At 40.6% G+C, this 26,585-nt stretch overlaps 1 protein-coding gene across 6 annotated transcripts in view; it reads left to right on the top strand.

The window, feature by feature from the left end:
• The window catches only part of KLF12 (Kruppel like factor 12), a 245,102-nt gene that overhangs the window by 175,453 nt on the left and 43,064 nt on the right, over positions 1-26,585 (top strand). For 5 of the 6 annotated variants that reach the window (XM_017829993.1, XM_017829995.1, XM_017829994.1 and 2 more), the window contains one exon: positions 4,072-4,131. The exons of the other annotated variant lie outside the window; for it this stretch is intronic. In XM_017829993.1, coding sequence (XP_017685482.1) covers positions 4,072-4,131 — 60 coding nt within the window. The remainder of the gene's footprint in view (positions 1-4,071; positions 4,132-26,585) is intronic. 6 annotated transcript variants of the gene reach the window in all.

The raw sequence follows: 26,585 nt of genomic DNA, 5'->3' as shown, positions 1-26,585 counted from the left end.
GTACAGAAGAGTTTTTTGTGTTGAGCCTGAGTGCCAAGGAGTTGTCGTTGTCCATGTGTTTGTGACTTAGGACATGAGTGTTACTATTCTGAATACATCACAGAAAGGATACTTGGAGCATAAAGTCACCATACACATGAAATTACTCTAGCCAAAATGAAAGGAAGTGAAGGCTGAAACAAAGACTAAAGCAGCACAGTGACTGGTATTTTAGCATCTAATCCTGAGTAATGATGGTCACAGATTTCAGAGTCAAACTGAACACCTCCATCGTTAGAGCTGTGACAAAAGATGCATCAAGGAGGAAGATTTGGGTCATGTTTTTCTTTATTTGTCCTTCTGAGATGTACTGACTTGCCACAGGATACAGTGGTGCAAGAAAATATGAAAGCTGAGGCAGGAAGAAAATAAGGAAGAGACCAGGGTGGATCAGAGGAGGCAGCAAAGGCCAAACCTCTCTTGCCTAGCCCGTGTCGCTCACTCAGGTGTCATAGGGCAGGCTTGCAGGTACTGAGGTCAGACACTGCCCTAGAAAGTGCTCATCCTAAGGCCTGTATAGAGTATCTGCTGCTGGCAGAAAAGCCCAGCATTGCAAACAGAGCCTGAAAAATAAATTAAGCTGGGAATGACCAGAAGCTGACATCAGGCACTAAAAGACTTGATTTATTTACATGTTGAAAGTCAGCAGTCTCAGTCTTGTCAAAATACCTCTCTTAATTATTTGCATGAAAAATATTTAGCACAGGACTGGGATAATGCATGATAAATCAGGGACACACAATGCTGTCAGATAGACATAGAAGGCACCCTGGTGTTTATCTTAAGAACTGATGACCACTGCTGTTTCTGTAATCTGTTGCTTGTCAGGGCCAAAGAGTCAAACAGTTCACAGGAGGAACTGGAATAATGATTGAAATCTCAATCATAAAAGTTTCAAAAGCACAGTAGCAGGGTAATGCTGTATAATAAATTATTTGCTGAAAATTATTTATCCCACTGAACAGGTTGATTCCCTTTTCACTCAGTATTTCCACTTCGGAACTGCTTGCTGTCTGTATTACCACATCATTTCTGAGATTCTTAGCCACAACTAAAGCATAGTCAGAATAATGAAATGTGGGTTTCCTCTCGCTTGAAAGAAACTACCAAGTACACGCAGTTCTATAACTGGTACATCCTTGTCAATGTACTGCATGGCATAGAGGTACCACTATCCCCAAATGTTTGCAACATGTGTGAAGTACTGCAGGTACCCAGGACCAAGGTGGGCCATAATAGCACGGGCACTTGAGACAAGATGCAGATTGCCTGCTTTCGGGGAGGTCTGGTGGAGATGTTGTGAGGTTATGAAATACGTGATCAGCTCCAGCAGTGTTTCAGAGCACCTGCACAAGGCATTCAACACTCCCACAACATAGTCAGCAGAGTTAAAGGCTTTGAATTTCAGCTGCAGAGCAGCCAGCTTCCTAGAACTGTCTCCACTGACCTCCTAGGTAGGTATTTGGCTTTGAGTCATCTCTGCTCTCTTTGGGGCTTGGGCTTCTAACCTGTAGTTGTTCATTAAAATACAGTTCAGAAAAAAAAAGAATGGCTCACGATCCCAATTTTCCCACTGTGAAAATTAAGAGATCAAGTACTTTGTTCTGAGCTTACCTATTTCTACCTATTGTAAAATCCAGATCGTGCTCTTCCTCTTCCTGATAGCCATCACTGTTTAAAAATGCGACAGCTAGCAGCAGCAGTGGTGCAGCCACCCACCTATGGCATAAAAAACTAGTGCTTGCAGCAGTAACTCAGGAAGCTAGATACCTACATTTCTATGCAAGGAGAGATCCAGGAGTGGTCCTTTATCTCTTGTTTTCCCTCTTACACTTATTTTGGATTGGGAAGATCTCTTTTGTGCTGATTACCTGTTGTTAGATGTATTTTAGCCATTTTCTTATCACAGATAAGCTTCAAGCCCCAAAGACAAGGGTTGGCTATTTCTCCCCATGATTTCTCAGTCGGAACAGAAACTGGGTGGGAGGTCACAGCCCTTTGGCTTTCATGCCAAAGAGAGAGGAACATAATAAGTTATAGGTGTCTGTGAGGTTGATTGGATAATGTCTGGGTGTCTTTTCCTTCAGTGTGTGGATACCGTAAGTTCTAAGCAGAGTTTTAGTTGTCTGCTAAATTTCCCACTGACAAAAATTCACCATGAAAATACCTCAACAAGTGTATTTTTGTCTGCTCTATTGCTTAGTTGTTAAAAAGGGTCCTATATGAAAAGAAGTGTACAAAATTTATAGAGTTATGACTTCTGAATAATCTGTTGTTTATATCAGCTGTAGGAATAAATGATTTTCCAGTAAGACATAGAGGTGATTATAAATTAATTGACATGAAAGAGAACAGTCATTGTTTTGGTTTTCAGTTACCACTTTTCCAGTGCATATTGCTTTCAGTTGAGGGCTGATGGGGCAGGGGAGATTTTGTCCCAGTGCCCTTTGATTAGGTACTGACACAACTGTGAAATAAAATCTGTACCTGAGGTGACTTGGTCTGTTCAGCCTGGAGAAGAGGAGACTGAGGGGAGACCTCATTGCAGTTACAAATTCCTTGTGAGGGGAAGAGGAGGGGCAGACACTGATCTCTTCTCTCTGGTGACCAGTGACAGGACCTGAGGGAATGGCCTGAAGTTGTGTCAGGGAAGGTTTAGGTTGGATATTAGAAAAAGGTTCTTCACCCAGAGGGTGGTTGGGCACTGGAACAGGCTCCCCAGGGGAGTGGTCACAGCACCAAGGCTGACAGAGTTCAAGAAGCATTTGGACAATGCTCTCAGGCACATGGTGTGATTCTTGGGCAGAGTTTAACCCTTCTGTGCAGGGTTTAAGAGTTGGACTCGATGATCCTTGTGGGTCCCTTCCAACTCAGCATATTCTGTGATTCTATAATACTGTGGGACAAGTACCTGAGATATGTTTCTGAGAAGAAAGAGACTCTACATGAAGAGTGGAAAAACAATTTGGGAAAAAACCCTGTATCGGGCAATGGTAGAGCTAATAACTTAAGACTTCAAAAATTCTTTACATCATTTTGTCATCTACATAGCATATTTCTGTCATTATCAGAAATCTAGCATCTAACAACTGGCAAAAACAGTAAAGAAAGCAAATATTTACACTTGAAGCAAAGCAGTCTGAGCAGTTCAAAATATGCAGTGCAGAATATAGAGAGAAAATAGATTATTTGTAGGTTTCCAACATCCAGTAGAAAGTACAATTATATAAATCAAGAGAAGTTGATCTGGAAATTTCCTTTTCACTTTCAACAATTACTGTGCCAACCTGGCCATTTTACCTTTATCTTTATGAAAGATCCAAAACATTTTCAGTGCAAATGCATTCAACTGCTACTGTACTAGATCTTTTTTTATGATTCATATTGTTACTCTTAATATTTTTGCTAGTTTCTTGGGCGTTGGCCTCAGACTAATTTCATAGTACATTTGAGGTCTCAACCCACAGAAAGGACTAAAGGGATTATTCCTGTTCTTGGCTTTCTACAGGTTTTTCTTTTTTTCCCCCCTAACCTGGTGAAACCAGTTTCAAGTAAAAAGCATTAAAGCCTATGTTTTTTCAGTGATATGTTGGGAATAATATTACTTATGCAGCAGAATTCTAGGAGCAGACATTCGCTCCAGTCTCTATTTACTCTTCGTGCAGTGTCTGTCTGCTGTAGATTATTGTTAATGTTTACCTCTTGATCACTGATTATTTTTTAATAAGAAAATATGATCCGTCATGATCCAGAATTACGACTCAGTGACATGTGGACCCTTAAGCTTTGACTCTGCTCCCATGCAAATTAATCACAGAGTTCCTAATGACTTCCTTATCATTAGCTGGAACCTCTACAGAGCAGTTTCAGTTTAAGAAGAGTTTTAAGTGAATGGGAAAATCCTAAACTGCCTTCCACACTGAGGCTATGTGCCTTACTTACTTTGCAGTAAGTGTTGCTCGAGCTTGTCTAAGTCCCCTTCGATTGTTTAGGGTAACTTAAAATTCCTTATTCTCTGTGTTCAATTTCCAGAGAGAGCATGTGGGGCTGTGCCAGGTCAGCTGTTAACCCTTTTCGTTTTTTCAACTCCAGGTATGAAGCATTTTATTGTGTATTATATAATATTCTGTTTTATTGACAAAATCTAGTAGCAGTGCTTTTCAGGTTTCTTTCCCTCTTTGTGTCATGACTGGGGGAATATGTGTGGCTAGAAAAGGTCCAAAGTTGAGTTTTCCAATTGAGTTTTATATTTTGGGGCTGTGAGGGTGGTGGGAAAGCTGCATTTTTGTTTTTTCTTCCAAATCCAAATGTCTGAAATACAAGAACAGGAAAAAAAACCCCTGTCTTATCTGATGTTTAATAATGTCTGTAGTTTAAAAATGTTCATAATAGTCTACTGGAATTGAGTACCAAAGTTAATGTGAATCAATGTAGCTCATGTTATAATGGGCCATTGCCAGTTACCGTGAAACAGTTGGCAAGCAAAGCTGTAAAGCGAAGAAAGTGCTCTCATCTCCTTGCTTTTATTTCAAGGAGGGCATAATTTTAGAACCTTACTGTGTAATGTGCCTAGTAGATGCCCTGCTTTAGGGTGCAGAGTTTATATGCCAGTCCAGTGTGGGGGTGACTGGGAGGTTTCAACAAGTGTTGTGATGCCATAAGGGCCTTCAGGTTTACCCCACTTACCTAAATAGAAATGATGTCATGTGACAGCAGGGACATACCAAAGCTGATAGGTTTCTGGTTTTGTTGGATTCATTGCTGTTGTTTTACTGGGTTTTAAAATAGTGTGCAATGAAATGTCCACTCTCAGTCTTCTTGCTGCCTGTTTGTCCTCCTTCCTTTCGTTTGTTTTGTGGGCCCCTCAGAAGATTCCTTTTGAGTCACGGTCATTGTGTGACAGGTATAAACCCATCAACTCACTGCTTCATTTATCCTTAGTAATCCATGTGCCTGTGGAGTAGAGAAGGAAAAACAACTTCACACATTCAATACAAGCAAATAAGTTGCAGAATAAATCAAATTCTTCACATTTGTAAGTACAGCTAAGCTTCATAATAAAATTAGGAAGAAGTCATGTTTAAGAGCAGTTACACTTTCAAATTGGTAATGAGTAGTCAAATACAGAAATCATTCCCTAAATGTACTCCTATCTCCAATTTGCAGTTAATTACGTTACAACTGGTATATTTATATTAAATTTTGCAGGATCTTATTACTCAAACATTTTCAAAGAAGCAGCAGGAACAATTTCTCTGTTAAAGCCAATACAAAGCTTTTAAGGTTTCCTTGGCTATGAAATTGAAACGATACATTTATTTTTTAAAAATTCCTGTAATTTTCTTTGAGCGGATTGAAATTATCAGTGCAACTTCAGAAATTATTCTGAAGAGCCAAGTAGTCTCCCAAAATGTTGTGTTTGTAAAATATGTGTATATTTCAGATACAATTTTTAATGCAGGCTTATTTAGCTGAAATGAACTATAGTATTCTGTGTAATCACCAGTTATATTAGCTTCCATTCTACAGAAAGCATTTTCAAGAAGGAAGTTTATGTTGTTAATTTTTTACTCCTTTTAAATGTTGTCAATATTTTGCTTAAAAAATTGCTCGTGGATTTACATATAGAGTGTACACAAATCATAGTAATGAATATGAGATCCTACTAATGAGGTCCCCTGAAAAACATGCATGGTAAGATGTATATGAAGATGACATTAGTCACCTGGAGAAGAGGAAGCTCAGGGGAGACCTTATTGCTCTCTACAACTATCTGAAAGGAGTTGTAGCCAGGTGAGGGTCAGTCTCTTCTCCCAGGCAGCCAGCAGTAGGACAAGAGGGCACGATCTTAGGTTGAGCCAGGGGAAGTTTAGGTTAGGCATTAGGAAGAAACTCTACACAGAAGGAGTGATTGGGCATTGAAATGGCTGCCCAGGGAAGTTGTGGAGTCACTGTCTCTGGAGGTGTTTAGGAAGAGACTGGATGTGGCACTGAGTGTCATGATCTAGTTGACAAGGTGGTGTTTGGTGATCTCAGAGTTCTTTTCCAACCTAGTTGATTCTGTCATTCTGTAATCTCATGTAGCAATTATAAACTGCTGAAAGTTAGTGCACTGTGACTGGAGTGAGATGAGACTGAAGTGTAATATTTGGCAAGGGAAATAGATTCAAATAAAAACAGAAATTTGGAAGAGAACTATAAGGGGTTTATGTATTTTTAAAATAAAGGACCAAATCGATCAAGAAAGTTGCATCTGCCAAACCTCATCTAGGCCATGTGAATCTGTCTGTAGAGTGAAAGGTGGAAATTAGATCAATGAGATTAATATTTAAGTCAGTGTATTATTTGAAAGTATGAATTCTTACCCTGCACTTAATACTGCTGACAGTGGCATTATTCCTCACAGCTGGTCCCATTTCTTGGGATACGGCGCTGTTGCAGTTTAGGAACAATAACTGTTTGTCAGAAGTGAATTCGGCTACAAGTAAATGCAGCGATATGAGTGGATATATTTCATTTGAATTAAATTTTATGCCTACCTGGATTTGGGTTTTTTTTTCAATTTTGTATTACTAAAGTTGTCTTTTTCCACTAAATTGGAAGAGAGTTATCCTTCCATAAAATTAAACTCAAAATTATGGTATTCTAGTTATGAAAGTGCAGAAATATTCTTAGATTTTTGATATCTTTTGGGATGATGGAGGAACAATGGATCACAAAGTCTTGAAGAAACATTTTTTGTAGACTTTTTCCTTTTTTTTTTTTTTAGTTGGGTTCTACGCAAAGCTGTTAAGTTTTACTCAAAAGCAATTCCACAAAAATCTTCTACATCTGCTGACCTCTGTGGATGGCCACAGGCTGGGGCTGTTTCTTCTGTTCATGCACATCTAACTCTTCATCTCCTATAACATGTTGAGCATTTTGTCCATATTGCCTCCCTTGATCCACCAGGACAAAGTGATAATATGTGTGAGTTTCATGTGTTGGCAGGCACAACGTGCCTCTTCATCCTTGGTGTCTTGCAAATGGTACTTCTTTTGCTCTTGTATAATTTACCCCTGTTCTTTTTAACACCTTGTCCGCAGGCCCAACCAGATGGGGATGTTTGGCAGCTGGAGCACCCAGATGCCAAATTCTGGAATATAGCTTTCCTGCATTGGCCTGTGGGTTCATGGCTGGCTTCTTGGCTTGCACCTCCGCTAGCTTCTTGGCTAGCTGTCTCTCTGGCAGCTGTAGCACTGCCTCTGGGGCTATGTTCAGGTCAAACTGCTATGGAGTTGGATGACTTTCCTGATCTGAATTACCCTGCCGGACACCATTTTCACCTTAGATTGCTTTGACTCTCCGCTATTCAAAGACAAACATTTGTAGTGTTCTGTTTTATTTCTGTCATTTGTAAGACTAGTTTGAAGCAGTTGTTCTCATTTGTCAGCAGTTCGAAAAGAAAATAAGCATTGCAGTGCAGAGTACACTGTTTGACTTGTTAGGATTCCCATTAAGTTAGTAAGAATGTTGAGGCCCAAGTCTGTGCTTGCAATTCATCTCCAGGACAAAATTGTTAACTACAGAGCACAGGCTTTAAAAAATGTATTCCTTATACCTAAAATTTGATTGCTTTCAGCTGAAAGTGAATTTAGCATCTGTCAAACAGGAAAAAAAACCCACATTTGCAGAGATAATCTGGATAATGTTTAAGAAAAGGATAAAGAGTCATGATGATGGTGATAATGAATAGGAAGTTACTGGTAACAAGAGCACTGCCAGAAGGATATGCTTGATCTGCTATTTGCTTGGTTTGGAATGTCCTCATTTCATATTTTAGTTTTACCTCAGGGTTTTTACTGTTGGGTTTTTTTTTTCTTGGTTTGTTGTGGGGTTTTTTTCATGAAGGAGGTAATGAAAAATTAATGCATCTAGGATAGCCAAAGCATTTGAAGTAATTCCCTAATCTACATCTTTTCCTTCATGCAGCTCAGTGCATAAACATTACTTTCAGTGGGAAAAAACTGCAAAATCAGGAGGTCACTAAGACTCTGGATACTTACAGTAAAGTGCAGATTAGTCATACCTGCTATGAAATTTTCATTCCCTCTCTCAGCTGTAGTGAGACTATGCTGTGCTACACTGGAGGCACTGATGTCTCTGTTACGCGCTCACAAAACTTTTTTAATGCATGAGCAAGTAGCACTGGTGCCTCACTGTGAACACAAACTTCTACCTGTATGTTAAAGTTAAGCTTTGCAGGTTGATCTACCTCTGAGGAAAAGCACTTGAATTCCTTATTATAGTCACTGGAGAGAATTGCATGTCTCCGGAGCAACCAAAAAGGAGCCCCTACCCATCTAGTTTAGGTGTATACTTCACTGATGGCCATGGGATCATAAGTGCTTTTGTGGGAATACAGCCCATTTGGGTTAGGTGAGTTGTTATGGACTACAGAAGGAACCAGTAGGAAATAAAAGTGTCAGTTTCCCTCAGATAATCTGCATAGCCCTTTTTATATAACTGTGGAGCAGAGATGATTCTTTTGACAAACAAGCTGGCAGCGGCAACAGCAATATTGCCACCTCTGCAGATGGGCTTTGTTAACCAGCTTGTCAACAAAGTGGGAGACCTGAGATGTAGGTTCTCAGCACAAGCATCGAAGGGTTGTTTTAATCATTGGAATCCTTGGTGCAGGCCTAATCAGATGACATGCTTGGGGAGCAGTGGAGTGTCTCATCTCCATTCTTGCTGAATATAGGCTGTTGTATAGACAGGAGCACAGAAGTCATGGGGTGAGAAGGAGAGCTGATAAGAAGAACCTGTATCCTGCCTGGATGTGGACAGGACTGGGACTGTAGGCTCCATTCACTGGAGCAACATCAGGCCAGAAACAGTTGTGGATACTGATATAGAGCTTTCACTATTCCCCTCAGAGAGCTGTGTCCAGATTTCTAGTATGGAGCCAGGATCCCCCTTTTCTGCCCAAACTTTTAGCCTCGTGGTTCTTGCATTCCTGGTTGCAGAGTAGCCTCACTTTCACGGACACTTATGCAGAAGACCCTGCGTCCTTATGGCCAGGTTATTCCTGGGGTGATGCCCCTTCTCTGGGTGAATTACCTGACTGCAGGGCTACAACACAACACCTTGCCAGTGTTGTGGTGCTACCACCATCAGAACTCTGCCTCACTTTTGAGGCTTCTTTGCAAGATGTAGACAATGTTCAGGACGTGGCCCTGCCTGTGGGTGGAAAACAGGCAGTTGCCAGAATGAGTATGTGTGAATACGTGCCTTGTGGTTGGTACCCAGAGAAGCTCCAGCTTACCGGTGAAGGACTTCATGGGTTTAGGGACATGCTGTTTAGGACTGTTCATGGGACAGTGGGTGGGAATGTGGTCATGGACCTAGGAAGTCTCCCAAATCAGGGTTTCAGCGTGCCAGTTTCCACACTTCTCCATGTATTTCACTTTCCAAACTGTATTTTCTTCTTTCAAATTAGCAAGCTTTCAGTGCTTTTTAATGTAGTAGAATTAAAGATGATATTCCAATTGTCTAGATTGGTCCTGTGCTGCTCTTTTTCCCTTTTCCCATTTTACCTGTTTCTGCCCTTTTGCCAATCAAAGGATGGATCTGGTTGTCCTTAATTTTTGCATCTCAGCCACAATTTCTGCCCCATCAAAGAGATTCTTGTCAATTCCTATGCCCCAGGGGCTTTGGAAATTATATATAAGATTGAGCTAATTATCTTTCTTCTTTTTTTCATTTTTAAAGGGCCTATGATTGTTGTCCCTTATGCATTCTTTTTAAGCAAAGAAACAATGTGTGCTGTTAAAAAGGGAAAAATAAACAACCACAAAGCTGTTTTTCCCTTCTTTTGCACCTCTAGTACATTCTGTAACCCAGTTACTGTAATTGTTTTTAAACTTTTTTTAAACATGCATACTGTCAAGAGGTTGCAGTAAAAAAAGTGTTTCTCATAAGGCCAATGAGACCACAAGGGACAAAAAAAGATGACTGAGCAAACAGAAAATCCCGTTTTGTTTATCAACTTTTTTTTTTTTTTTTTGGTCTAATGGCATATTCTTGGAGGAAGAATCACATTGCTTCAGTGAAAGACTAGCTTAGGGTTTGCTGATTCCCAAGGCAAAAAGAAGGCACAGTTTCCAATTTGCAGGCTATTCAGTGTGTGTGATGAACTGAAGTCATTTGTGGATTTCTGTGTTGCATTTTGACGTGATTAAAAGTTTTAAGTCTATTGATTTCATGCTGGGGATTAATGATGCTGAATGAAGGAGCATCAAAGAATAACATGTTTACATGCTCGATTAAAATACCTTAAAAAAGGAGCCAGAGTACCTGTTATTGGATAGGAATGCGATAAGAGCAGCACAAGACCAATCATGCATTCTGTGTCAATGGGAAAATGAATTAACTTCTTTAGGCATAGAAAGAAGAAAAACAAAGATTTGATAAGGATTGACTGTACCTTTCTGAATGCTTAACACTTGTGTTTGACTCATTTTTTTGGAAGAGGAGATTAAAGAGGTTTCATTATCAGTTACCACAGATCTGTTTTACTGGATCAATCAAAGCATGATGCTTAGCTTCTGGGGATTAATGAGACGATCTTTTAACTGGAGACTAGTTGGTAACAGCAATGTTAATAAAGGACAAGACCCAAAGATATTCAGTGCAACTGCGGACATGAGATACAGTGAAGATGGTGTTTGCTGCTTTGAATTTGCGTAATACTTTTAGATCTGTTTGCCTTAGCATATTAGCTCAAAAACATATCGTTATCTTAAAATGTTCATAGTGCTAATTGGTTTGTATCTGCTCTCTGCAAATGTTCCTAATAGCTGTCTAGATTCATGGATCATATCTGGAGTTGCAGTCACATTCATTTTACCAAGATGATAGTAGACTGAGATGGAAAAGACCTGTCTGCTTGCTAAATCCACCCTGTTGCAAGCACAATATAGGCTCTTCCAATAGTATTAAACTAACCCCTGATAGCCAGAATGCCAGGGAGAAAATTTATTTATGGTACATCTGTGGAGAAGGATGCCTTAATGATCAAGTTATCATGTGAAATACTTGATGCACATGAAATACTTTCTACTGAGCCAGGGAGAAGTTTAAACGTGCAGTTTAATGCAGCAGACTAAATGTCTGACAAGACCAGCTCATCCACCCATTCCTTCTTTCTCTGCTGATGCTCTGATCCGGATTAGCGTATGTGAGATGAATTCAGCATCAGTCTGATAAAATTCACCTCAGAATGGGTTAAATTATTATCTTGGGTTTGAGGCAGCAGAAGGGTTTGACAACGTGAGGTTAGGTTTTTTTTTTCTCCCATTTCCATTGCTTAATACAAGACCTGAAGCCCTTAGTTACAGAACAAAGTATCTGAGCAATAACCAAGCTTGTGCAAACCCAAGAGAAGAGTAATGACTGTTCCTTGCAAGCTTCCTGCCTCAGTGCAGGTGCAGGAATCAGGAGGGCTTGAATAATTCATAAAGTGCAAATTAGCTCCAGCTTGCTCCCACTGCTCGAATTTTGCTTCTGCTTACCTACCTAGTTACTAGAAAGAACAGAATAGAGAACGCTCAGGAAACCAGAGAGAGAAGGGCAAAGAGTGGTACAGTTTAAAGGCCAAGCTCACAGAGACTCCTGAATGCTGGGTGTTTAAAGGCTTGGTGCTTATTGAGGAATTGGACCATATATTGATTATTCATGGCTTGTTTCTCAGGAAGAAGGAAGCTCTGGGGACCCATTCCATTGCTCGGAGAGGGAGAAACTTCCTTTTCAGAATTAGGTTTTTCCTGTTTTATTGTTATTGTTTCTAAAAATTATTGGGCAAAAAAAATTCTTAAAAGTTCATTTAAAGCCTAATAAGGTATTTGAGAGAGTATATATTTATGGTGTCACTCAACTCAAGGGTCCAGAGAAATTTGATGAGAGATTTTGGATGGTAGGATGGTTACTGCTTAGAGTAAATGTGGATTCCAAGGGCTCATATGAAACTACATATGAAAATGCAGTGTGCAATTAGTTTGTATTTTTATCATTTAAAAGGCAGCATTCCTCTGCTTTAAATACTGTTAGCGATGGTTACCTTTTCTGTTGGGTTACTTAGCTGCTTTTTCTGACTGGAATAACAAAATGAGAGGTGAGTGATGTTTAATTCTTCTGCTGCACAACATTGCAGCTCACCCAAATATCAAGTAAAAGGTTTTGCTGAGCACTGTAGTGGGAGAAGGGAATTCCTGACGCAAATCTTGAAACAGTTTGGGTGTCGCCATGCAGTACAGAGAGGAGCCAGCCTGAAAAAGGCAGATTGTTTCTGCTGTGTACCTGAATATCCCTTTGAATACCTCATGTGGGAGATGGAAACATCTAACATCTCCAGCAGGAGCAGGAACAAGGTAGCTAGTTCTCCCTCTTGGCAGGTGTTCAGATGGAGAAAAACTCTCCTAATATTTTTGCTGTGCTGAATATGAAAAGAGAACCACAGGAGGAAGAAAAACTTCCTTTTAGTGGATTTAGGGGGTTTCTGTTTTTTCATTTGTTTCTCTTTTTCAATGTATACCCCTTCTTTCTCCATTTTCTTCTACACCACCCCCTCTTGGCTCCCACGTGCAGCAAGTAGATCACGTTGCCAACGTCTGTTTTCGTATTTCCCTCATTTGGGTAGCTGGAATAGGAGCTGGCTCTCATTTCTATCTGATTCTGTCATTTCCGCTAGGCCCCAGCTTGGGCAAGTGCCAAGACCAACAGGTGATCCTTGTAGCTGCAAAGCAGCAGGAAGAGGGTTGTGCATGGAGGAGATGGTGCACCAGAGGGGCTGCCTGGCCCCGCTCCATCTTGCTGTATAATTAATGCCCCCCTCCCCAGCCCCCCGTACTGAGCAGAAAATCTGTGCAGAACAGCTCATCTGTGGCAGCCATCATAGGGAAAATGGTAATAAAGAGTCCTGGAAGAATATCAGCTGTGTGAGCGCAGAGATGCACTCCCTCTCAGGGAGAAACCGTGGTTGGTCCTTCGTAGGAACAGGGGCAAAATTGTATTAGCTGCTGTAAAGTAATATGCACTCTCTCAACCACTGCAGGAAAGTAAGCATTTCAATAAATTTAGGTGTTATATGCTCACGGGCTTTCTTATTTGTATAGAAACTAGTTTGGAATGAGGTGATAATTCAGTTAAGCTTTCCTCTACAAGAAGTAGCTTGCAAAGTCACGTGGAAATTATTTGGGTAGAGAGTTAACTCTGGTTGGGAAGAGCTATCTTGAGCTGTAGGACTGGGGGCAACTGGAGCAGGAACCATGCAGACTCTGCGTTCTCTGGGTGCCTGCAGTGGGGAGGGATGACTGTGCAGGGCTTCACAGGGATGATTTTTAGAACACATGAAAGACTTCCAGGAATTCTCAGGATGGCCTCAAAGAGCCATTTTTTTTTTCAGAGGAAACTCCTAAGGCATTTATTTTTTTTATTTTTTTTATTAACCGAAGTTATATTTAGATGACAGTGGCTTAGCAAAACCAGTTTCAAAACATATCTCCAAGACTTAGATTAACCCCTTGGCATATACCATAATGTGAGATAATGTATCCCTGAAAACCCTATAACTGCATGTTTGTATTTGTGAGGCAGGCTGATGCTTTAAGATAGACACGTGGTAGCCTTAATCCTCTGAAAAATAGATGATATGTCAAATTGTCTCTGCTCGGTACACATAGAAGCCAAATTGCTGCTTCTACCTGTGGACTCAGTGCTAGTGGTTTGAAAGCTGAAGGTTTTTATATAGACAAGGTAGAAGTTCCTTGTATGTACTTCTGTAGGGAGCTGGACTCTCAATACACTACAGCACATCTCCACAGCAAGGGGAGGCTGTTGGAAGAAGCGAACTGGGAAGCCTCAATCAGCTCTGCTGCAGCAGATCTGCACAGCAGCAAGCATCACCTTGCCTAGCTGTTCCTGCTACACACAAAACAGAAACACAAACAGCAATGAGATCAAACTGTTATGAAACATCAACATGTTTAGTAATGCTTCTAGCAGCTATTGTCTGCAATCCTTTTGACTAAGCCAGCAATTGTTTCTCTGTGCGTTGTTCCACAGTTTGTCAGTCATCTGCTGGGGAGGAAGCGCCCTAGCAGGGGTACGTTTCATCTCAGGGATACATTGTGCATGTCCAAACCTAAAGGTGGTGCAAGACCTGACCATTCTTCATGAATACACACTTTACTTCCCTTGGGTGTGTGTCCTCATGCTAAATGGTACACCACTGCAGTGGTGCGATGGACACTTGCTTCTCAGGTTTTTTTCTCCTTGTGTCCCTTCGTTTCTTCATGCTGGTTTACTACTTTTTTCCACTTCCAAAACCTCTGGTATATGAGGCTGTTAGCAGGGAGTGAGGTCAAAACTTTATGAATTTTTCTCTTCTCTCCTCTGTTTATTGGGAGACCATCCTAATCCTTACATTTCCAGTGGGTCCTGGACAAACCTGAATAGTCCCTTTGGCAGCCTCCAGTCTTCCTGTTTCTTACCTTTGGGTTACGGGACTAAGGGGAATGATTTCTTTCTCAGACTCTCACCTGTGGCTCTAGTGACTTCTGTTAAGCCCCATGGGCAGAGCAGGATGCTTTTATCTGTAGGGTGATGAGGGATCCCGGTGACTTTCATCAGGAAGCAGCAGTACCACTTGGGGAGGCTGGAGAATGAGCAGGGATACTTCCCACCTGCATTTGGCTCAGTATAGCCTCGACTGGACAAAAGCCCTCCAAAGAGTACTGCAGGCAGGAGAAAAGCATCCTTGGGCAGCACCCAGAAAGTCAAGTTTTCCAGTGCCTTTGGCAGGCAGCCTGAAGCATATCATTCCTTACTCCAGCTCTGTAGAGTGCTACCCCTCACAGCTCTCCTTTGTGTTGCAGCACATACCTTACTATTATTAATAGTCTGGAGGTGCCAACAGCATGCTTTGTTCTGGACAATATGTAGTTGCCCAGAGTGCAGGGAACTGTGTGGCAATTGGGTTTGTATTGGTAGATGGATTTGGTAATGAGCACTGTAGTTTTTCCTGGTCATTTCTTTTTAATTCACCTTCCTCTGTTCTGCCTCCTCCCTGGGCTGTCCCCACTGCGCTGCAGGTGAAGGATGATGTAATCCTTCCTGCAGAAGAAAGGGAAGAGCTTCAGGGACACGGAGGTACATGGTAGCCACAGGCTCACACGGCATCATAGCACCTATGCTATGTAGATCAGCTATGCCAAGCGGAGTGCACAGTTCCCTAAACAGTGAGCCCTAAAAATCAAAAGAAGAGCAAGTGAGAGAAACAAGTCAGTAGTGAGTTCTTCTAGCTTGTGCTGTGAGTGTGCAGAGTCCTGCGATGTGGTTTGTTGGTCTGTTATGTGGCGTGTAGGGAAAAGAGCTCCTTGTGCATTTGGCCTAGTGCATCTTGGCCCAGAGTTATGGACTTTTGTGCCATCACTGTGAAATCAGTGAAAGTTTCAAAACCTGTGGCTGCTGTTTGTTGAATCCTTAATAGGTATATTAGCTTTGGAACTGACAAGACTTTTAAATATATCTGTTTTCAGGCTTCAAAACCTTCACACAAAAAAAATGCAGATTGGCATTTTGCAAATGCAAGCAAACAGCACTTTTAGAAAAAAACAGTGGATTTGGAAAGCATGCTAATAAAATGTCCAGTCACAGGGATTCCTCTGAACTCAGTGTAGAATAAGAAGAGGCAACATGCACTGAACCTTGTGTCCCCCGGATTAGTAACTGTTTAATGTTATTCCTGTAACCAGTATACTATACTTCCTCCTGTTACACCACCTCCTGTTTTTCCACCCTGTGTACTTCTACTGTTTCACTGAGTATTAGCTCATTGTAGCTCATAGTTTGTCTTTTTAACTACTTTGTGAAGTACCTAATGCTCTTTTGGGTGCTATAGAAGTAATAATAATAATAACTTGCCAGGTGTACTGTATCAAATTGTTTTTGTATTGTTTGTTGCGCAAACACAAAGTAAGGGTGACGGCTGAATGCTGAAAACTCAGCTGTAAGGCAAACCCCTAACACAGGAAGGGAAACTGTCTGGTTTATTTATGAGTACTCTCAGAAACAATGTCTGCCTTCCAATATACCTGTGCTTTTTAAGATAGCACATTTTACTTGGATGCAGTATTGCCAAAGGTCAATAATAATTAGGGCTAAATTGCTTACAATGCAAACGTAATGAAACACTGTCATTACACACCAGGCTTCATTTTCATTGTTAATTCAACGTTGTTTAACTTTTCACTGATTTCTCCCTTACAAATGTGGTAGTGTGACGGCCAGGCTGAGCCATCTGCTGCTGGTGCTTGAGAGGTGCAAAAAGGCACCGCAAAGAAAATTGATTGACTGCAGTTGACTGTATTAGGGAGAGACCTTACTTGAACCGACAGTAACTGGGGGGAAGTGTGAACTGGCTTTAATTCTCTAGGAGACCTCTGAATATTAAGGATGTACACAGCAGTTGGGAGGACGCATTCAGAGTCTGGTCATGTTCGAGATCACATCCCCTTGGCTTTCTCATTGTCTCTGGTTGTTTGCAGCTGAGAGGAATTCTCTAGCTTTTGGATTTAGTGTTAGATATGTAATTGGGTGGAGAATTAATATAAACTTAAAATAATTTGGTTTCACAGTCATTATACTCCTTAGCTTTAAATTATTTAGCTTTGTGTCTCTGTTATGTCCCAAAAGCCCTGCCACTACCAATCGTTTGACTGTCTTTATTAGCTTATATTTTTTCCTAAAAGCAAGGCCTCGTGTACAGTGTAATTATCCAGCAGTGCTGATTAATGGCATAATTCTCTTTTTCTGTAAAACGACTGTGTAAATTATTTTCATTTCATAAAAATTACTCAGGCAATTTTGTGGAGGGTTTTTTGATTTTTGTTTTAATTTTTTTTTTCATTCCCCCTTTCCAAGCCACCCTCTCTATTGCTGTGTCATGATAGTGTTGTTAAATATCATTTTGCATGATCTTGGTATAAGCACTAAACCCTGCGGTGATTTCAATTGAGTAAATTCAGGTAGTTTCCATAGTATCGTTACTTCTACCATCAGACCTGATGAGCAAAAGTAGCTAAGATAGCCAGTTCTTAGAGTAGAGGTGTTTTTGGAGATAACTGTCTTAACAGCAGGATCAAGGAGACTTCTTCTGTTGAGCTAGCTTTTGAAATCTCTGCCACTTCTCAGCCTTTCAGATTGCCTGTTGCTGCTTTCAGTATGCTTTCAGGAACATAAATGTCCATTTTTTTTTTCTACTCCTCACCCTTCCTCTAGCCTCTTGCAGTGAGACTGAGAAGCCTACTCACCACCTTCCCATGCCCTTAGATATTCCTTCATGCTCCCTACCCCTGCCTCCTGGGGTAGATGATACTGGCATGTTCTTTTTGGACTATGAAATATGCTTGAATAGGAAAAGGTACTGTGCTCATCAACTTGTTATCTGGATTTGACCTGCACAAAACAATAAACAGTGTACAGTGAAGAGCCCTGCCTTGTTGGACTGAAGAATAGCCTTAATATTGCAAGTAGAACCTTTTCCTTTCTGTTGAGCATGTGTTTCATTTGGTCTGCCTTTCTTAAAGCTGCCATTTGTTGCATGTGCCATGTATTTGTAAGCACCCCAAGCAATGTAAAGTTGGGAGGTCATCCTGCTGGGTTAAGAACCAGCCTTCACTAAAGCTGGCATTCAAGAGCTGGTTTCAAAAGGGCATATTTCACTAGTGTGTGTATAGAAACAACTGACCAAAGTCTAAAATTCTTCCTACTGAGTCCAAACAAATCCAGTAACCTGACTAGTGTTTACCAAAAGAGCAGAAAAACAAGGTTGCTGTTGTGATTCTTCCTCTGGAATACCCTATGTCCCTCCTCTCCTCTTATTAATATTTTACTTTATAGCGTGCAAGTCAAAAACGTAGGGTCAGATACAATACATCCTTGGGCAGGATGAGCTCGTTAGCCTTCTGGCAGTCATCCTAGGAGAAGGACAACTCTAATCCCAAAACGGGGCAGATGGAGCTCGCTTAGCCCTGTAAGGCCATCCGTCTAAGAGAAGGACACTCTAATCAAACCTATGTCCTGAGGACCTTGCTGCCACCGTCCAAGCTCTCTTCAGTACTAGCCGTGTAGTTCAAGACTCAGCAATTCAGTCCATCTCACAACAACTGGTGAAGAATGATTTGGATATTGCCCCTACTATGGGAGAAACTCTTAAGGCCATACAGCAGGTGAAAATCGGCAAGGCAGCTGGGGTTGATGGAATTCCACCTGAAATCTGGAAACATGGGGGCCTTGCACTCCATGCTAAATTTCACAAGTTTGTGGTGAGCTGTTGGGAACTAGGCAAACTACCATCAGACCTACGTGATGCAGTCATCATCACTTTGTATAAGAAGAAAGGAGTTAAATCAAATTGTTCAACTTACCATGGTATTACTCTGCTCTCCATTGCTGCAAAATCCTTGCAAGAATACTTTTGAACAGACTAATACCCGCTATAGCAGAAGGAATTCTACCTGAAAGCCAGTGTGGTTTCAGAGCCAACAGGAGTACAACTGCAAGAGAAGTGTAGGGAACAGAACAAAAGTCTCTATGTAACCTTGGTTGACTTCACCAAGGCTTTTGATACTGTGAGCAGAAAAGGTCTGTGGCAGATTTTGGTTGGCACATTTAGGTTGTCCCCCCAAGTTCCTTAAAATGATCATCTCACTTCATGAGGATCAGTGCGGCCAAGTCAGATATGGCAATGCACTTTCTGAGCCCTTTCTCATAAGTAATGGTGTGAAACAAGGCTGCGTTCGTGCACCAACTCTGTTCACCGATGGAAGCCTATTCAACCTAAGGCGACTGAAGGCCCACACTAAGACCTTAAATCATCTTGTCTGGGAGCTGCTTTATGCTGATGACGCCGCCCTTGTTGCCCACACAGAAGCAGCTCTGCAGCGTTTAACATCCTGCTTTGTAGACGCTGCTGAGCTCTTTGGGCTGGAAGTCAGCTTAAAGAAGACAGAAGTTCTCTATCAACTTGCACCTCAGGAAGTCTTCCATCATCCCCATATCACCACTGGCGAATCAGAGCTCAAATCAGTCCAGCAGTTTAATTACCTTGGTAGCCTCATCTCCTCGGATGGTAAGACTGACGGAGAGATAGACAACAGGTTAGCAAAAGCATACAGTGCTTTCGGAAAACTCCATAAAAGAGTTTGGCATAATAAACACTTGAAGAAAAGTACAAAGATCAGTGTTTACAAAGCCATAGTGCTGTCTACTCTTTTATATGGATCCAAATCATGGGTCATCTACCGCCACCACCTGCGTCTCTTAGAACACTTCCATCAACACTGTCTCTGTACAATCCTAAACATCCACTGGTCAGATTATGTGACCAATACGTCTGTTCTAGAGCAGGCAGCAGTTACGAGTATTGAGGCCATGTTGCTGAGAACTCAGCTGTGTTGGGCAGGACACGTCTCAAGGATGAAGGACCACCACCTCCCTAAGATCGTGCTCTATGGTGAACTTGCCACCAGCTGTCACAAAAGAGATACAAGGACTCCCTGAAACAACATCTCAGCCTTGGCCATATTGATCATCATCACTGGTCTACTCTGGCCTCCAATTGGGAGGGCTGGAGACACGCCATCTGTAACGCTGCTGTTTCCTTTGAGAACGCACACAGGATCACTCTTGAGGAGAAAAGACAATGCAGAAAGAATCGTGCCTTGCAGAATATACCACCTAAGGAGTCTTTCTGTTGTGCCTTTTGCAATCGGGTATTTCTATCTCGTATTGGCCTTATTAGCCACCAGCGTGCTTGTAACAAATGTGGATAGAGCCTCCTAAATCTTCGTTTGTGAAACCTAGCCATGATGATGATTATAGTGTAGAAAAAAATTAGTTGTTTCTGAACCTCAACCTCTGAGGCTATTTCTAGACCATAATGTGTAATATCCATATATGGCCTTGCCCTTTGTGGACTTGTCTAATTCTCCTTTGAGCTCATTTATGCTCTTGTCCTATGCAGTAGCAGTGAGTTCTAGGTATGTGTTGCATGAAAAAAAAGTTCTTCCCTCTGCTCAGTTTAAGTCCTCAGTCCCTGGAAAAAATAGTGAATAATCACTTCCTATTGCTACATTCTTGGCTGTGCAGAGCTCTACTATCTCCTTCAGTTATCTCACAAATTTGGCATTTTCGGGGTAATATGGTTGTGGGTCAGCTGTCAAAGATGTAGCTGAAATCATTTTCACAGGGAACCTTTTCACTCTGCTCTCTCTTCTTGAGACCGTATTAATTCTAGATCTGCCATCATTTGAATCTGTTACTAAGAATAGGATAAATTAAAGAAACTTTCTTACCATGAACTGTTCTGTCGCTCTTTACATTCCAAACATCACTACAAATCATTTCTTGTGGCAAAAATAGTTGCAAAGCATAAAACTGCTGAAATACCAGTCATTTAGATGCTTTCACCATTTGCTTCTAATGAGATGGTACCTTGTTCAACTCTCTCATTTTTAGGTATGAGAAAATTATGCTCGTTGCTGTTCTGTTGCTTGAGCTGTTGGCACATCCCTATAGAGCTCCTCATTTCTGCAGTGCCAGGAAGAGCTAGGATTACTGTACCAGTTGTTATAGTTATTTCCAAATATCTCTTTAGCTTGTATTTCTAGAACTAATTTGTTGTCTTTTTACATTTTGTTTAATCTCATGCACCTGTGCTTTTAGACTGTACATCCTTTCACTGATATTCTGTGTGCTGCTGTGAGCTACAGCAATGACCAGATGAAGTCAGACGAATAAGTATCTTTTACGATTTAAAGTTGATTTCTTGTGTTTAAAAATGCAAATGTGTGTTTTGTGTTGCATCTTTTCCTGAGTTTTAGACTTTCACCACTCAAGTTAAAAATTATCCTGATACATTTTTTTTCCGTGGTTCTTCTAGTCTCAGTGACCTTAACAACCAGTATTTTTGTTGACAAGTGGCTTGGCAAATAAAGACTGAAATAGTAAATGGACTGTCCTCTTTGATGTATTTCATAACTGGTTTCCGTCAGACATTTGCAATACTGATTTTAAATGTTTAATTATACTCAAAGTCATTAGAAACCTATTATATATGTCTGACTTGGAAGTGAGAGAAGTAACCCCTTCAATACACTTCTCCCTCCTCCCCTAATTCCACTGTAACATTGTGACTGATAATAATTTCTCATGTTAATTAGTTTTATTATCACAGCATAGAGATCATTGTCTTTAAATCTCCATAGGCCTTCGACTAAAGATGGAACAGATTTTTGCAGAACATTAGGGAACACTATTGTTCAGAGGGCCATAAACCAACCCTGTGTTTCCCCCTACACTGTTTCAGTACACCTCCATACTGCAGAAGGGATTTGTGTCAGTATGGGTACTAAAACGTTGCTCTGCTTTAGCAATCTTGTCCTTACAATTGGGGGGAAAAAAAACCAGAAATGTGTTGCTTTGCAGTAAGGATCTGTTTAATTGTAACAGAGGTAGGGCTGTAAGCCATGCTAAGTCATAAAGGTCACAGCTTCTATGAAAAGTTCCTCTATTAATAGTCTATAAGTATTTTGTTTCTGCCAAGCCAGTGCTTAGAAGCAAATTAGTCCCTCATTACAAGTCTAATACATTAAAGTCAAGGGTGTATGACCATGCCCTGTGTTGCCTCCAGACACCCTCCCCAGTCCCTCACTCAGACTACATTTTCATAAATGCACACATATGGTAAATATGAGTAGACAAATGACTAAGCAATTTGTTGAGCAATGTAACAACTTGTAAAACAAATAAGTCTTTTTTTTCCTTCTCTTTTTCTCTGCTCTTAAGAACATTTTGCAAACCTCCATACCTGTTGCCTTCAGTGTAGCAGCTAAAGATATAGCCATGGATAAATAAATGTTAGGTGCATCTCTTGGTATGACTCCTTTCATCAGTAGAGTTCATTCTGCATTTAATGGAGAGAGGTGGGCTTCTCCATCCCATTTTAAAACATGCATGTCTAGGACACATGAGGTGAATTATCCCAGGAATTACCAGTTTCTCCTTGGGTCTGTCTTTCCTTTGGTTGTCAAAGAAGTCTAAGCAAACCACTTAGAACAGAGAAAAAGAAGGCATTTTGAAGAGGATGTAACAAATATAGTGGAGATGTAAGGTAAAGATACCATCCTGGAGAAGAAAATCCATCTTTGAAAATTATTATGTGAATTCTAATCCTAAATACCAAAATTTAGGACTCAGGGAAAGCCAGGAAAATGGAGTTTGAAGTATGAGTTAATCTTGAATCACATACACCTTTGCACTCACTAGGTATATGGAACTGTGACTCACAATTTCTTACCTGCCGTATGCCATCCTGGTTATCATAGATTTCTTATGCCCTGCTTTTTAAGGGTGCCCCAATCACTCATGTTTAGCATTTCATTCCATTCCATTGCATATTTCTATTCTATTTCTATTGTTAAAAAAAAAAAAGAAAGAAAAAAATAATTAAAAAATTGGGCAGTTAATTACTCTGTGTGTCATTCCTTTGTCTGAAAAATGGTAGTAACGTTGTCCATTGACCTCACTTGGGTATTGAGAGAATAAATTCATAAATCTGAACTCTGTTCAGATTTTATGTTGATTCTCATAGTAAAACCTATGAATTATAGATAAACCTGATAATAATTGAGAATAAAGGGAAGATGAAGGTTTACTGCTTTGTTTGCTCTTTTTGCTCCCTCTAGTAGCACAAAAATGAATTGTTCATTACTGTAGTCCTAAGGTGGGACCCCTGGTGATTTTTGCTGCTCTCATAAATTGTGTTGGACCCAGTTTTTAAAGTGACCATGGTTCATATGTCATTTCTGAGTCATAACTGTGTCAGACACAAAAGCAAAGATTTTTATCCCAAGGGTGCAAGTGCACTCATGCAAACAAGCCTTGCACCTTCAGCTGAGTTCTGATCAGTCATACTGGGGACAGCACTGGCACATGTTAACACCCTAATCTGCTTCTCTTTAGGATTAGAGGTGTCTGTGGCTTTGAACAGAGAGGGGAGAAAGCAAAACTGTTGCCTTTATTAGATGCCTGTGGCTGCATCATTTCAGGTGTATGGTAAAACCACAGTGTGAGAAATATCATGGAATGATCATATAATTGGTAGTGGTGGTCGAGTAACAGGTCTTGTCTGATCTTGCAGTAGAACTGAGTCAGAGATGAATTCAGAAGTTAAATTTTGTAATTTTTTTTCTTACATGTTTTTATATTTCTTTTGGTACTTTGTGTCAGTCTGCTAGTCTAAAATCCTTAGTTCTCAGAATCCTTTTTTCTCTTGTTCCTATACTTCTTACAGAAAGGTGAGGATGAAGATATCTTTTGTAGTTTTCTATGCTTTTGTAACCTGTATCGTTGCACAAGACCATGTGTATACGCCTCATAGCAAGGCAGCTAGGTCCACACTTCAGCCTCACCAGCCTTTGGATTTTTGGGGCCTCAAATTGGCATGTAGAGGACTGAATTGTGTGTTTTTTATACAGAAAGCTGAAGTCCATGAGTTGCGAAGATAGCCCAAACATAACATGTTCATGTGTTAGAGCACCACATTTAAGTACCTTCAAGCTGTAACTATTCCGAAAGGCTGTTTCCTGAGTGCTCTCCGATGTCCCTGTATGTCCTGACCAGTAGACCTAAGACCATGGCCACACATGTATATGGGAATCCTCAAAATGCTGACAGTATGTGTTTTTTAAAACGCATTTATGGGAAACTTCACAGCGGGGACTGATCCAGCTGAAGTGAAATTGTTTGCCAAATAAAATGTCTTGTGTGTTTGAGGGCTAACAAAATCAGCCTTCAGTTGCAGCTGTTTACAAATGTTAAGGAATTAGGCAGGCATGGACTTTTAGAAATTTCTGTTTAAGGTATTTCTGTATTTCAGTTTTATTCATGTGGATATCAGAGATGTTATCGTGACAAAGAACGTGTGAGAAATCCTAGAGAGCTGGAGGAGGTACGGTACCCTACCAAATACCCATTGGGGGCAAGACACTAGCAAGAGAATGGGGAAAGGACATACTTGCCAAGACTGGTGGCTGAGTGGCAAAACTAATGGTAAATATTAGGAGAAAAGGAGAGGCGTTCAGACAAGGTGTTTTTGCTTGAGCAATAGCTTTCCTTATGTGTTAAGTTTTACGATGCATAAAGTAGCCTCGGCTCATCTAATAGACTCCACCAGCATAGTGTCAGTACACCGTGTCCAAAGAGAGAGATCTGTAAAATTGTTCAGTGCTTTAAAGCCATATTCTTTACGTAGACTTTTTTCCCAGTTCAAATTCATTATGAAATGGCACCTTTTTTTCCCATTTCTTCTGTGTCTCTTCTTTTTTTCTTTGTCCTTTGCCTCTCCCTTTCTGAGGGGCTGTGTTTAGCCGAAAAGAAGCACTGTTTTCCAACATTGCTCCAGGTGACTGATAGGGGAAGGAGGAGGGGAAAAATCTTCCTTTCTTTTTTCCCACTTAAGGCCTCCATTGTTCTGTATGCTTTGAAGAACCTTGTAGCTTCACTGCAGGGAATAGCTTGATTCCTTTTAGTGAAAATACCTTCTGGTCATCTTCCCCAAGCCGTGCAGCTTGGAGCACTGAAGTCTTTATTTGGGGGAAGAGAAGGAAGGGTGGAATTGTTTGGAGGGTTAAGGAACAAAGACCAGGAAACTAAGGAAGGAGAAACCCAAAATCTAAAGGAGGCTGCTGCCATCTAGAGTCGAGACTTAACGCTGTTGGCGTTTTTGGAATGGCATTTAATTAATGTATCTCTGAAAACAATAGTAGAGGAAAATGCCTCAGAGCAATGGTACTGCTTTTTTTGCTTTTCATTTCAGTGGTAATAATGGAAACTTCTAAAAGTATCTTTGATTTTTAGTAAGTGCTTTTTTTTGTGTACGTGTAATCTAACTATATTAATTCAGATTAAAATTTTCTCATCACAAGTGAAAATTGAGAATTAACACAGACAGTGCTAAAAGGAGGACAACAGTCTCTATGTAAATAAACACTGCTGATGAGACCAGGTACCTCTGCTCTCCTGCTGTGGGGCAGGCAGAAGCTCCCACTCTCATGTTTTCGTGAGGACTGGGAAGCAAGCTTCCTCACAGCACAGCCACAGCATAAAGCAGTACATCCCTTTCAGTTCCTGAAGACATTAAAAATCCCACTGCATGCTTGTAGCAGAAGAAGTGTGGCATTTCAAGCAGAAAAGGTAACAGACTATCCTGACTTGAATGTATGAGAATGTCCCATCCCTAATCTATGGCTTGCAGGGTGGTGGAACGGCCTCATTCTTCTTGGTGGGTTGTAGATGGGGCCAGAGGAAAGAGGACAGACATTAGGTGGAGCAGAGCAGAGCTGAGCTCAGCATGGCACACACAGGCTTGAAATACTGTGCCCTAATATTTGGTTCTGTGTGCTTTCAGAAGAGATACCTATTACCATTACAGGATCATTATGTCTTTTCACCTCTGGTGCATCCTACTTCCAGAACCTTGATGTAACTGTTGATTGGCAAAAGTTTACATATTTCCATTCTCTGTATAAAAGGTTATATTTCAGTCAGCCTTCTCTCACTTATGTCATTCAATACTGTTTTAATTTTCAGCAATTCAAATTTTGACGTCTTGGTTTTAGTCAATTAAATGTGGAAACACACTTTGTGTTTGAGAACAACATTTTAGCTAGATATATAGAGACACCTGTGCCTATCTATGCAGCACTCCCTAATTTAAAATCAGAAAGTGCTCTTTGTCCCTTTCTTTGGCTCTGGCAGCATTTCTTTGACCTACGAACAGAAAGGAATATGATTCTGTTTTCATGGAAGTTCAGCTTAGGATCAAGGATTTCACACACTTTGGTGAATCTTCTCAGCCACTTTTTAAAAAGAGGTCTGTCAAAAATCGCTTTATAGTTTTACTCTTCCTTTTTGTTCTCAGTTCTTTTAATGATCCTATTCTGAGTCTTGAAAATAACTTCACATTTGTTAGTAGTTTTGTCTTTTTCCATTTTTACCCAGTATGCTCTTGTCTTGTTATGGCAGCCTAGACGCAACTATTAAGAAGCTAAAGTCACAAAGTATGTGAACTCTTTTTTCTTTCATCTCCTTTGAACTACTTGATCCCTGTATTTAATTCTGAGGTCTAAAATGAAACCCCGGCACTGTATCTTTCTCTCTACCTTGCTCAATTCTCCACAGCCCTGAAAGGAGAATTAGACATATGACAGATTACTCATACTATTTTTCTTTGTAGTTGCTGCAATTAAGAAGATTCACTAAAAACTTTTTGAGGGTTTTGGGGAGATTGAAATTCTCTTCTTGCTGGCCTAACATGATTACCTCCTTCAATCTCCTTTTCTGGTTTAATAGAGTTTTAAACTAATACAAGACTTCTGTTTACTTTCTTATTTGGGCATAAACATCTCAGAATTTATGACCAGGATCTTGGTTTTAAAAAAATA

This window comes from Lepidothrix coronata, unplaced genomic scaffold, assembly GCF_001604755.1.
Source record: "Lepidothrix coronata isolate B3197 unplaced genomic scaffold, Lepidothrix_coronata-1.0 Scaffold172, whole genome shotgun sequence".
NCBI lineage: Eukaryota > Metazoa > Chordata > Aves > Passeriformes > Pipridae > Lepidothrix > Lepidothrix coronata.
The sequence above is the reverse complement of the archived record's forward strand: the minus strand, read 5'-3'. Positions and strand labels throughout refer to the sequence as shown.